Source organism: Pantherophis guttatus, chromosome 2 (genome assembly GCF_059756535.1).
Source record: "Pantherophis guttatus breed Tessera chromosome 2, ASM5975653v1, whole genome shotgun sequence".
Classification (NCBI taxonomy): domain Eukaryota; kingdom Metazoa; phylum Chordata; class Lepidosauria; order Squamata; family Colubridae; genus Pantherophis; species Pantherophis guttatus.
The window spans coordinates 292867542-292879835 of NC_142064.1; the positions used below are offsets into that span (position 1 = coordinate 292867542).

Sequence of the window (12294 nt, forward strand, 5' to 3'; positions counted from 1 at the left end):
CTCCCCCCTCCACCCCTCCCCTTCCCAGAACAAATTACAGGGTATAAACTTCAACAATCATAATCAATCCTAGTCTAAACAATTATGACATTCCACATCTCTTGTTCCTTCAATTCCCTAATTACCCGCCTAGCTTTATTACTTAAAGACACACTAAATATCTATATAATCATTCATAACCTATCTGCAATTTCTTATTCCGGTATTTATTTTGAATATAATCTATCCATCTTCTCCAGTCTCGTAAATATCTTTCATTTGAATGATCCTTCAAGTACGCTGAGATTTTTGCCATTTCCGCTAGATTTGTAACTTTCATTGTCCACTCTTGGATTGTAGGTAAATCTTGCTTCTTCCAATATTGTGCCACCAACAGTCTTGCTGCAGTTATTAAATTCAAAATCAATTTGGTCTCTATAACTGTACAATCCGTAACTATACCCAAAAGAAACAGCTGTGGTGTAAATTTCAACCTCTTTTTAAGAATATTTTGTAAAATCCACCAGATTTTAATCCAAAACGCTTTAACCTTTTTACATGTCCACCAAATGTGAAAATAAGTAGCATCCTCACAATTACATCTCCAACATTTTGGTTGTACATTCGGATACATACGAGATAACTTTTTTGGATCTAGATGCCATCTATAAAACATTTTATAAAAGTTCTCCCTTAAATTTCATCTTTCTGAAGTTCGTTAAAATGAGGAACCAGATTGCTGGGGAACATATGCTGACTTTGTAACCTGCTCAGAGACTATGGTAAAGCATTGTGGAGTGGTATATAAGTCTAAGTGGAATTGCTGTTGCAATATAGTTTCTCCCGAGCGTGGATCCTTTTATGATAAGTAAGACTACCTTTTTGAGCAAAAGTCTTTCCACATTCCATGCATTAATATGGTTTCTTTCCTGTGTGAAGCTTTTTGTGTCTTCTAAGGCCACTATTATATGCAAAGGTCTTTCCACACTCCATGCATTTATACGGCTTCTCCCCTGTGTGGATCCTCTTATGGGAAATAAGATTCCACTTTTTAGTAAAGGTCTTTCCACACTCCATGCATTTATATGGCTTCTCTCCTGTATGGCTTCTTTTATGGAGAATAAGACTACATCTATGAGCAAAGGTCTTTCCACATTCCGTGCATTTATATGGTTTCTCTCCTGAGTGGATCTTTTTGTGTCTTCTAAGGTCACTACCAATAGCAAAGGTCTTTCCACACTCCATGCATTTATATGGTTTCTCCCCTGTGTGGATCCTCTTATGGATCGTAAGTGTACTGCTACGAGCAAAAGTCTTTCCACATTCCATGCATTTATATGGCTTCTCCCCTGTGTGGATTCTTTTATGGGAAATAAGATGATCTCTTCTAGCAAAGGTCTTTCCACATTCCATGCATTTAAATGGTTTCTTTCCTGTGTGGATTATTTTATGGAAAATAAGATGATCTCTTTTAGCAAAGGTCTTTCCACATTCCATGCATTTAAATGGTTTCTCTCCTGAGTGGAGCTTTTTGTGGTTTTGAAGGCTACTGCTCTGAGCAAACGTCTTTCCACACTCTATGCATTTATATGGTTTCTCCCCTGTGTGGATTCTTTTATGGGAAATAAGACGACGTTTTTCAGCAAAGCTCTTTCCACACTCCATGCATTTATATGGTTTCTCCCCTGTGTGGCTCCTCTTATGGGAAATAAAATAACTTTTGTCAGCAAAGCTCTTTCCACACTCCATGCATTTATATGGTTTCTTTCCTGTGTGAAGCTTTTTGTGTCTTCTAAGGCCACTATTATATGCAAAGGTCTTTCCACACTCCATGCATTTATACGGCTTCTCCCGTGTGGATCCTCTTATGGGAAATAAGATCACGTTTTTCAGCAAAGCTCTTTCCACACTCCATGCATTTATATGGTTTCTCCCCTGTGTGGATTCTTTTATGGGAAATAAGACGACGTTTTTCAGCAAAGGTCTTTCCACACTCCATGCATTTATATGGTTTCTCCCCTGTGTGGATCCTCTTATGGGAAATAAAATAACTTTTGTCAGCAAAGCTCTTTCCACACTCCATGCATTTATATGGTTTCTTTCCTGTGTGAAGCTTTTTGTGTCTTCTAAGGCCACTATTATATGCAAAGGTCTTTCCACACTCCATGCATTTATACGGCTTCTCCCCTGTGTGGATTCTTTTATGGGAAATAAGATTACTGTTATGAACAAAGGCCTTTCCACACTCCATGCATATTATTGGATTTGCTCCCGAGTGGATCCTTTTATGGGAAATAAGATTATTATTATGAACAAAGGTCTTTCCACACTCTATGCATTTATATGGTTTCTCCCCTGTATGGATCCTGTTATGGGAAATAAGATTACTTTTGTCAGCAAAGCTCTTTCCACACTCCATGCATTTATATGGTTTCTTTCCTGTGTGGAGCTTTTTGTGTCTTCCAAGGCCACTATTATATGCAAAGGTCTTTCCATATTCCATGCATTTAAATGGTTTCTCCCCTGCGTGAAAAGAAAATGATAACAAGGTTAGAGAAAAAGATCAAAATGTAGAAAGTCAACTGAATTTCCTTCTGAATTTCTCAAAAATTCCATTAGGTTGTATGTTTGCATGCCTACAGGGGTGTGATATGGACAGTATGATTTCTATATTCATTTATTTTATTTATTTTATTTGTTTCAATTTATATGCCGCCCCTTTCCGAGGATTCATGAGTCCAAAAAGCTTTGGAAATATCTAGAAAACATCTCTTTCTTTATAATTATCTATATATAAGCAAATCTCACTCAGAATCAGTTTTGAGTTAAGGAATAATCAGGAGAAACATCCAAGGAGGAATTAGGAGAAAACTTTAGAATTATTGGAGTGGGTTAATTTCACCAGAGACCTGTGAGAAATGAAACAATTTTGAAACAAACTCTTTCTTCCACAGTGTACCTTGGGGCAGCTGCTCCACAGTGTCTGTCTGGTGAGCGGGACCCCCGCTCGGCCCATTCCTTGATCCCAGCGATGAGACTTTGGAGCGAAATCCTTTGCTGAAGCCTCCCATTGGCTTCTAAACGCTCTTCGTGCTGAGATTGGAAAGGTTGGGAGGTTTCAAGAATGGCTATTTCGCTGCCCCAATGTCCCATCAGCTTGGAAGGGCTCTTTGGCCGGATCTGGTACAGGCATCTGTTCGCAGAGAACGGAAGGCCTAAAGTACTTTAGTGCAAGATCACACGAGACCAGGAGTGCAAGGCCTCAGGCTATTAATCTTTTGTGATCTCAGACCCAGTACTTTAGGCCTGCATTCTTTTATAAACGGAGGACTTCATGAGATCCAGTGCAAAAGTCTTTGAAAACGAAGAGGCCTTCCCTCTCTTTGCAAAGCATTTTGCCCTGGACCTCGTGCAGGCCCTGGTTAGCAGAGAACATAGGCCTAAAGCACTGTAGTGCGAGATCACGTGAGATCAATAGTGTTAGATTTCCCACTACTGATCTTGTGTATCTCTCAATATTTTAGGCCTTTTTTCTGCAAATGCACCAAAGTAGACAAAGAAAGCTTTGCCACATCGTCGCAAGGTACCGTATTTTTTGGACCATAAGACTGAAGCAAAGGTTTAGAGAAGCAAAACAAGAAAAATAAAGTCTGTGAGCGTCCCGTTTTTGCCCTCTCCGGCGTCCAGAAACAGTCTGCATGCCAAAAATGGGCTCGTTTTTGTCCTCCCAAACCCTCTGCATGTCCCGTTTTAAGCCTCCAGGGAAGCCTCTGGGGAGACCATAAATGGCGCCTGCAGACGCCTCCGGAGGCCAAAAGCAGGTCCGTTTTTGGTCTGCAGAGTTCTTCTGGACGCCAGGGAGGACAAAAAGGGGACGTGTGGAGGGTTTGGGAGGCCAAAACCAGCCCCCTATTCGCTCTATAAAATGCACAGATATTTCCACCCCCTTTTTGGGTGGGGAAAGTGTGAGTCCCAGCAGGGTGGGGTGGGGGAATAGGTAGGAAAGTTGCAGCGCCTTTGCTGTCATGCGTAAGTGTGAACCTATAACCTGTACCCTAGGATGCTTGAATTGGATTGGGAGAATGCTCTTCCATGGGCTAAGTGTGAAAGTTCTGTTCTCACACAATTTGGGGAGGTTTCAGAGGACAAATGACAACACACTCCTCTCACATGACCTCCAGAGGACACATAAAAGCACACCTCGTTCTTCTCAGCCCCCACAGGTAAGTTCAAATAGAAATGGAAAAATACAGATAAGAAATGACACAGAAAGCACCTAAGCAAAGAGACATTGACTCTTTCCTTCCTTGGAGCACGAGAAGATCCTTTCCTTCTCCCTCCCAGGAGACAATATCTGATTAGTGGTTTTTTAATAAAAAAGCTAACTATAATTTGCATTCTTGAACTCTCTGATTGGGGACTAGAGAACTCTTACCCAGAGAGGCCACGTTCCTATGGTTTTCAAGCATGACTTCCGAATGCAGCGCTTTCTGGTCAGGATCCAGCTGAGACCATTCCTCCTCAGAGAACGACACAGCCACCTCCTCGAAGGACACGAGACTCTCCTGAACACGGAAAAAACAGAACAGAACAGGAGGATTCGCAAAATCTGTTCATCTTTTTTTTTTTAAAAAAATAATTTTTATTCAGTATTTACAACTTTGTTACATTTTTACAGCTTTCTGATACCGGCATCTTTGGTAATATCTATTTTGTCTTTTGAACAACTATAAACACATACATTTTATGTATTACTTACTAATTCATATATTCACTACAATATATACATATCTATTACACATTAAATATTTCGTTCCTCTATAATATCTTCTCTTACGTTTAAACATTTATACATTGATTTTAGATTCTTTCTCCAGCCAGCTATACCATCTATTCCATGTTTCGTAATAAATCGTTTCCCCTCAGTCTTTTTTTTTTAATTAAATTTATATACCGCCCTACTCCCGAAGGACTCAGGGCGGTGAACAGGCACAGAATAAAATACATAAATATAAAAGTTAAAAAACATAAATTAAAACAGAATTAAATAATTAAGCCCGAGACAATTAAAAATCCCAATAATTTAAAACAAATTTAAATTTAAAAGAAAGGGGAGAAAATTAGGCCAGGCTGGCCTGCTGGAATAGGAGGGTCTTAAGAGCATGACGGAAAGGGCGCAGATCCGGGATCCTCCGTATCTCCGGGGGGAGCTCGTTCCAGATAGTGGGTGCCCCCACAGAGAAGGCCCTCCCCCTGGGGGCTGCCAGTCGACATTGTTTGGCTGATGGCACCTGGAGGAACCCCTCTCTATGAGAGCGTACCGGCTGGTGGGAGGCTCTTTGTGGTAGTAGGCGGTCCCGTAGATAACCAGGTCCTAAGCCATGGAGCGCTCTAAAGGTGGTGACCAAAACCTTGAAGCGCACCCGGAAGACCACCGGGAGCCAGTGCAGCTCACGCAGGAGAGGTGTCACACGGGAGCGCCATGTTGCTCCCATAACCACCTGCGTGGCCGCACTCTGCGCCAGTTGGAGCCTCCGGGTGCTCCTCAAGGGGAGCCCCATGTAGAGAGCCTTGCAATAGTCCAGACGGGAAGTGACCAGGGCATGAGTGACTGTGTGTAGGGAGTCCCGATCCAGAAAGGGGCGCAACCAGGGCCGGATTTTCCTATAGGCTAACTAGGCTTCAGCCTAGGGCCTCAAGATCAAGAGGGGCCTACACAGCTGCCTCCGATGGCTAGAGGGAAAAATAACTTCAAATTCTTGCCGCGGGGCTTCAAAGGGCCGCCCTAGAGCCAGTGGTGCAGCCGAACCCTTTGCTAAATTGCTGGCTTGCCCCGCCCCTCCGCACCACTATTTATTGCCAATGAATAGTGGTGGGCGAGGGGCGGGGGAGCCAGCAATTTAGCAAAGGGTTCGGTGGTTTTTTTGTAATTTTATTGGCCCCCGGAGCTTCAGCAGAGGCTAATTGGCCTCCCGGCTCTCAGCTGATTTGTCTCGGCTGTTTTGCTCAGGGCTCTTCTGCTTCCTTGCAAAGAAACGAAACTGAAACTGCTTTGCTCTTGCTGCAAGGTTGGAAAATTAGGCAGGCAGAATTCTTTTCTTTTTCCTCACCAAAAAAGGTAGGTGGAAACAATGGGAAATTTAGGGAAAAAGAGGAGAGTTCAGGATTTTAAAACACAAAAGAAAAAAAGCTCTATTTAACTAGGGAATTGTAATAATTGAGATACTATTAATTGTATATTGTGTTGAAAGCAGAAATGGTTAAGTTGTGGTTTGGAGGAATATATGGGGGAAATTATTTGGTTTATTATTATTGGTAAATATAATTAATTGATTTGTAAGAAATTGGATTGCATGGAAATAATTGGAATATTCATGTTCATATTGATTAATATACAAAAAAGGTAGTTATATAACTAATTGATTTATATTAAAATGTCGAATTTATATTAAACAACTAATATTACATAATTAACCAATGTGAGGATGGATATAAAAATAGATGACAATGGGAAGGGGTATAATATAGAATAGAAGGGAAAAATTGAATTTGATTAAGATTAGAGATGAGGATGAAGGGTAATATTGGTTTTTTACAAAAATAGATGAGGAATAAATATGGCAAAAAGGAAATATAGAAATTGTAAATTTAATTGAAATGACTAAACACTGTTTAAATTTGTGAACCGGCCAAATACTCTGTTCAAAGAAAATACATTGTATGTGTGTATGTGTGTTTCTAATTATTGTTATTTATTCATATTTGTTCTCTTTTATTCTTTAAAGTTTAACAATTCAATAATTTAATATCTTTATATTTGCTTGGGGTTGGCTTTCTTCCCTTTCATCTTTTTTATTGTACAGCAATCTTTCTCCTCAAACCTACCACCTGTCTCTTTTCTTTCCTTCTTACTTTCTCTTCCTCCCCCTCTTCTTCTCCTCCCTACTTCCTCTTCCTTTCTCCTTCTCCTCCTCTCTTCCTCCCTCTCTTACCCTCCCTCCTACTCTAATTTCCCTTCCCTTCCTTCATCCCTCTCTATTGCTGTATCCTTTTATGCATATGGACTACTCAGAGGGCTGAAAAAGTTATTTCTGACTGGTCCTCGCACTTTTGACCAGGCCTCGAACTTACGACTGTCCTCACATTTTACGTTTTTCCCCTATCTTGTCACCATGGTGAAGAGAAGCAGTTGTGAAATGAGTGACATGGTTGTTAAGAAAGCTGCATGGGCATAAATGTGAGGATGGTCATAAGTGTGAGGACCGGTCAAAAGTGCGAGGCCCAGTCAGAAATGACTTTTTTCTGCCCTCTGGGTAGTCCTTTTGTGCATATGGACTACTCAGAGGGCTGAAAAAGTTATTTTTGACTGGTCCTCGCACTTTTGACCAGTCCTCGAACTTACGACTGTCCTCACATTTTACGTTTTTGCCCTATCTTGTCACCATGGTGAAGAGAAGCAGTTGTGAAATGAGTGACATGGTTGTTAAGAAAGCTGCACGGGCATAAATGTGAGGATGGTCATAAGTGTGAGGACCGGTCAAAAGTGCGAGGCCCAGTCAGAAATGACTTTTTTCAGCCCTCTGAAAAAAGTTTATGCACATAGCCACGCCCACCTGGTCACATGATGAGCTAGCCACGCCCACCCAGTCACATGATTGCCAAGCCACACCCCCAACTAAGCCACGCCCACAGAACCTGTTGTTAAAAAAATTGAATCCCACCACTGGTGAAAGGGCCTCATAAGTGGAATAGCCTAGGGCCTCTTTTCATCTAAATCCGGCCCTGGGCGCAACTGGCGAATCAGGTGAACCTGATGAAAAATCCTCCCGGTCACGGCCGTCAAATGCTCTTCTAAAGACAGCCATGAATCCAGGAGGACGCCCAAGTTGCGAGCCCTCTCCGTGGGGGCCAGCGATTCGCCCCCAATAGTCAGTGATGGCGCCAACTGACTATATCGGGACATTGGAAACCACAGCCACTCGGTCTTGGACAGGTTGAGCCTGAGCCTATTCCTCCCCATCCAGATCCGCACGTCCTCCAGGCACTGGGACATCACTTCAAGGGCATCGTTGGGGTGATCCGGGGTGGAGATGTACAGCTGGGTGTCATCAGCGTACAGGTGGTATTTCACCCCGAAATCACGGATGATCTCGCCCAGCGGCTTCACATAAATGTTGAACAGGAGGGGCGAGAGGACCGACCCTTGTGGCACCCCACATAAGAGGGGCCTCGGGGTCGACCTCTGCCCCCCTGTCAACACATACTGCGACCGGTCAGAGAGAAAGGAGGAGAACCACCACAACACAGTGCCTCCCACCCCTAATATTTATTTTTATTTATTTTATTTTATATTGGATTTCTATACCGCCCTTCTCCCTGAGGACTCAGGGCGGTGTACAGCCAGATTAAAAAACATGCAGAACAAATATTAAAAACAATTAAAAGATATATAAATTTGGCCCAATTAAAACTCATTTACCAATTAAAAACGTTTAAAACATTTAAAAACAGTTAAAAATTTCATCTTAAGCCAGCCCGGCTTGTTTAAATAAATGGGTTTTAAGGGCGCGACGGAAGGCACTGAGGTCTTGGATTCTCCTTATCTCTGGGGGGAGCTGATTCCAGAGGGTAGGTGCCCCCACAGAGAAGGCTCTCCCCCTGGGGGTCACCAGCCTACATTGTCTGGCTGATGGCACCCCGAGGAGGCCCTCTCTGTGGGAGCGCACGGGTCGATGGGAGGTCGTTGGTAGCAGCAGGCGGTCTCGAAGATAGCTAGGCCCTATGCCATGGAGCGCTTTAAAGGTGATAACCAACACCTTGAAGCGCACCCGGAAGACAACTGGGAGCCAGTGCAGCTCGCGCAGGAGCGGTGTTACATGGGAGCGCCATGCTGCTCCCGTCACTACCCGCGCTGCTGCGTTCTGGACCAGCTGGAGCCTCCGGGTGCTCCTCAAGGGGAGCCCCATGTAGAGAGCGTTGCAATAGTCAAGGCGAGAGGTGACGAGGGCGTGAGTGACTGTGCACAGGGAATCCCGATCAAGAAAGGGCCGCAACTGGCGAATCAGGCGAACCTGACAAAAGGTCCCCCTGGTTACAGCCGTCAGATGTTCCTCCAAGGACAGCTGCATATCCAGGAGGACTCCCAGATTGCGATATATATATAATATAAAATTTTGGGTAGGATATTCATCTTTATTGTGATTCTCCCAATCAAAGAAATTTGTAATTTTGCCCAATTTTTTAAATCTTTTTGAATTTGTTGTAATAATTTTAAGTAATTGTCTTCCTTTATTGAGGATGTTCTTGCCATTAACCAAATGCCCGGGTACTTTGCCTTTTTGACAATTTGAATTCCTAGTTTCTCCTCTAATTTCTTATCTTGGCCTTGTGTGAGGTTCTTAGTAATTATCCTTGTTTTGTTTTTATTTATTTTCAGGCCTGCTTACTGTCCTAAATTTCTCTATTCTTCATCCACAAAAGCCTGTGTTTTGTATTCTTCTCTTTTAAATTTCTCCTTGCCTGCGCCAGTATTTCTAATGAAAGGATGCATAAAAGGGGAGATAATGGACAGCATTGTCTGACCCCTTTATTTATGTTGACTTTTTCTGTAAGATCTCCATTGACCATAATTTTTGCTGTCTGCTTTGAGTAAATTGCCTTAATCATTTCTATAAATTTTTTGCCAAATTTCATCCCGATTAATTAAAAACTGTCAATTCTAGTTGTCGAATGCCTTTTGTGCATCCACCATTATTACTGCCAATTGTTTTTCTGGGTGGGCCTCATAATATTCTAAAATGTTCATAATAATCCTTGTATTGTTTTTAATTTATCGATTGGTAGAAACCCATTTTGATCCGAATGAATAATTTTGTTTAATATCTTTTTTAATCTTTCTGCTGTTATTGCCAGGATTTTGTAGTCGATATTTAACAGCAAGATTGGCCTATAATTTTGAATAAATTCAGTACTTTCTTTGGGGAATAATGTTATATATGCCTCCATCCATGAATTTGGCATTTTGGCTTTCTCTAATACCTCATTAGAAGGGGAGCTCATCAAATTTGCAGACAAGACCAAATTGACAGGAATACCAACACTCCAGAAGATAAACTCCAGCTATAGAAGGATCGACAGATTGGGCCCCATCTAACAAAATGAAATCAACTGAAAATTGCTTTCACTGAAAAAATAATTGGGGAATCAATCAATCAAGTTGATTGATTCTGCAAAACCTTCAGTGCCTTTCAGCAAAGTAATCCTACTTCTGGATCAACTGACCTATCGCTCTGTCTATCTTTGATTGATCTAGTAGTCTGAGCCATTGGCTGAAAGCAAGAAAAGAAAGAAGAGAAAACCAGAGGTTATAAATGAGGCTTTTTAAAAATGGTAATGTGGCAATGTGACTATTTATTTATTTTTCATTAGCCTTGCACAATTCCGAGTCAAAAAATTACCCCAAAAAATGGGTCTCTAGCAGGTCCTGCCACTGTGATACGTTGATTCCTATTTCTTGAAGGACTTTTTAAAAATTGCTTCTTGTGAACTCAAAGTTGGTGGAGTACTTAACAGAACAAGATAACCAGAGGAAGCTATGCTGGCTGACAGGAACTTGAACCTGTTATTCTGCTCTCCATGTTGTAGAAGAACACAAAAATAATCCAGGCCAAACAAGAGGGGGAAATAGAACGAGGGAGCCCTCTGCACACCCACTTCACTTCCTGAAGGGAGAATAGAAATCTAATAACTTTTTCCTTTCTTACTTGATTTGGAGGTTCAACTACTGGTTCATCTCTGTCATAAAAACCAGAAAGCTTCATTCTTTGTTTCTCTGTAAGGAATAAATAATTTCAAAATGCATCATTAACAAAATAGGAGATATTCTATAGAAAAGAAGAGATAGCGAAGTTAAGACAGATAGGAAATCAGAGGATCTTCCATTACCTCCTGAGATGTCCTGACTTGGATCTTCCCAAGGGATCCTCCTGAAAAATAGCTCCTGAGGGGGATTTGATGGGTTCTTCTTTCCCTCAGGATCTCTGATCTCCACAGTGCAGCACTTCCAGTAGGAGGAAGGAAAAATGAAGCAGAATTAATGTACCTCACACGACGTAAAGTGGATTCCTATATTCAGAATGCCACTTCAAAGCCCCCAATATCCATCTGTCAGGTTGAGTGAGAAAACAATGGAACAATTGCCACATGTGATGAATGCCAGAGAAGTTTGGAAAGGAGGGTGAAGTATTCAAACAGATTCTCTATTCCCTTCTGAGCTCCCTAAAGTCTCTCACCTGCAACTGGACCTGCTCCTTCTGCTCCTCCGCCTGGCTCAGGAGGAGGCCTTCCGCCAGGGCCACCGCCTGGGAGCTGGTCTCTGCTCCACACTCCCGCACCCAGCCTTCCATCTCTGGGGGCAGAAGGAACAGGAGATGCTCCAAAACCACCTGGTCCAGCATCTGGGCTTTGGTGTTCTTCTCTGGTCTCAGCCATCGCCTGCAAAAACCATGGAGTCGGCTGCAAAGTCCTCGTGGACCCTCAGCCTCCCGGTATTGGATGGAGGTCCAGGTCTGAACTTGTGAAGGGAGGATGGTTTCCTCCTCCAGGATCTTCTGCCCGGTTCTTGTCCAGAGCTTCGCCCCCTTCCCAGGCTGAGCAGCTGAAGGGCCTTTTCCGGCTCCCTCCTTTCCAAAAGGTTGTGTCTCCATCCTTTCTCTGTCCTGCAGAGCAACTGCAAATGGCTCCAAGGACTCTGGTGGGTCTCCAGATGCCTTTTCCTTCACGGGACCATTTCTGGGGCTGCAGGACTGATCCCTGCAAGGGATTCCACCCTTTTTCTTCTTCCCCCAAGAGGAAAGTTTGCCTTGCAAAGACCACAAATGGCTTCCAGTTTCTGTATCTGAGATGGGAAGAAAAAGAAACACCAAGAATTAGAAAGTGGAATTCAGCCACTGAGCGACCTTCCCCCAACCTACCCAGAGCCCCCTCCCCTGTCCCCCGCCTTCCCGGCATCCCGCTTCTTCCTCTTCCCCCTGCAGGGAGAAGGCAGCTGGGGAGCATGGGACCTGGGAAGAGCTCCCCCCTCACCTGGGGAACCTCTGGATGTCCCCCCGCCAGACTCTCCCGCACCTCTCCGCATTCTCCGGGGCCCCAGGGGTTAAGGAGAGCGAATGAAAAGTCCTAGAAAGGCAAGCTTTTGTGATGTTATTTCCTTCACAGCCTCCTGTACAAAGGCAACCATGACATTCTCTTGGCAGAATGTCTCTGCCCTCTGGTGGATATGGGGTAAAGTGCCAGGATTGTCGAAAGAAGAGCGCA

General features: G+C 43.1%; 1 protein-coding gene across 1 annotated transcript in view; it reads right to left on the reverse strand.

The window, feature by feature from the left end:
* Positions 1–488: 488 nt before the first annotated feature.
* LOC117659899 (uncharacterized) overlaps positions 489–12294 on the reverse strand; it is a 47169-nt gene continuing 35363 nt past the window's right edge. Inside the window, 6 exon segments of the mRNA XM_087885416.1 lie at positions 489–1828; positions 1830–2502; positions 4415–4544; positions 10743–10810; positions 10924–11038; positions 11271–11875. Of these exon segments, the coding sequence (XP_087741542.1) occupies positions 790–1828; positions 1830–2502; positions 4415–4544; positions 10743–10810; positions 10924–11038; positions 11271–11875 (2630 nt within the window). The 3' untranslated portion in view covers positions 489–789.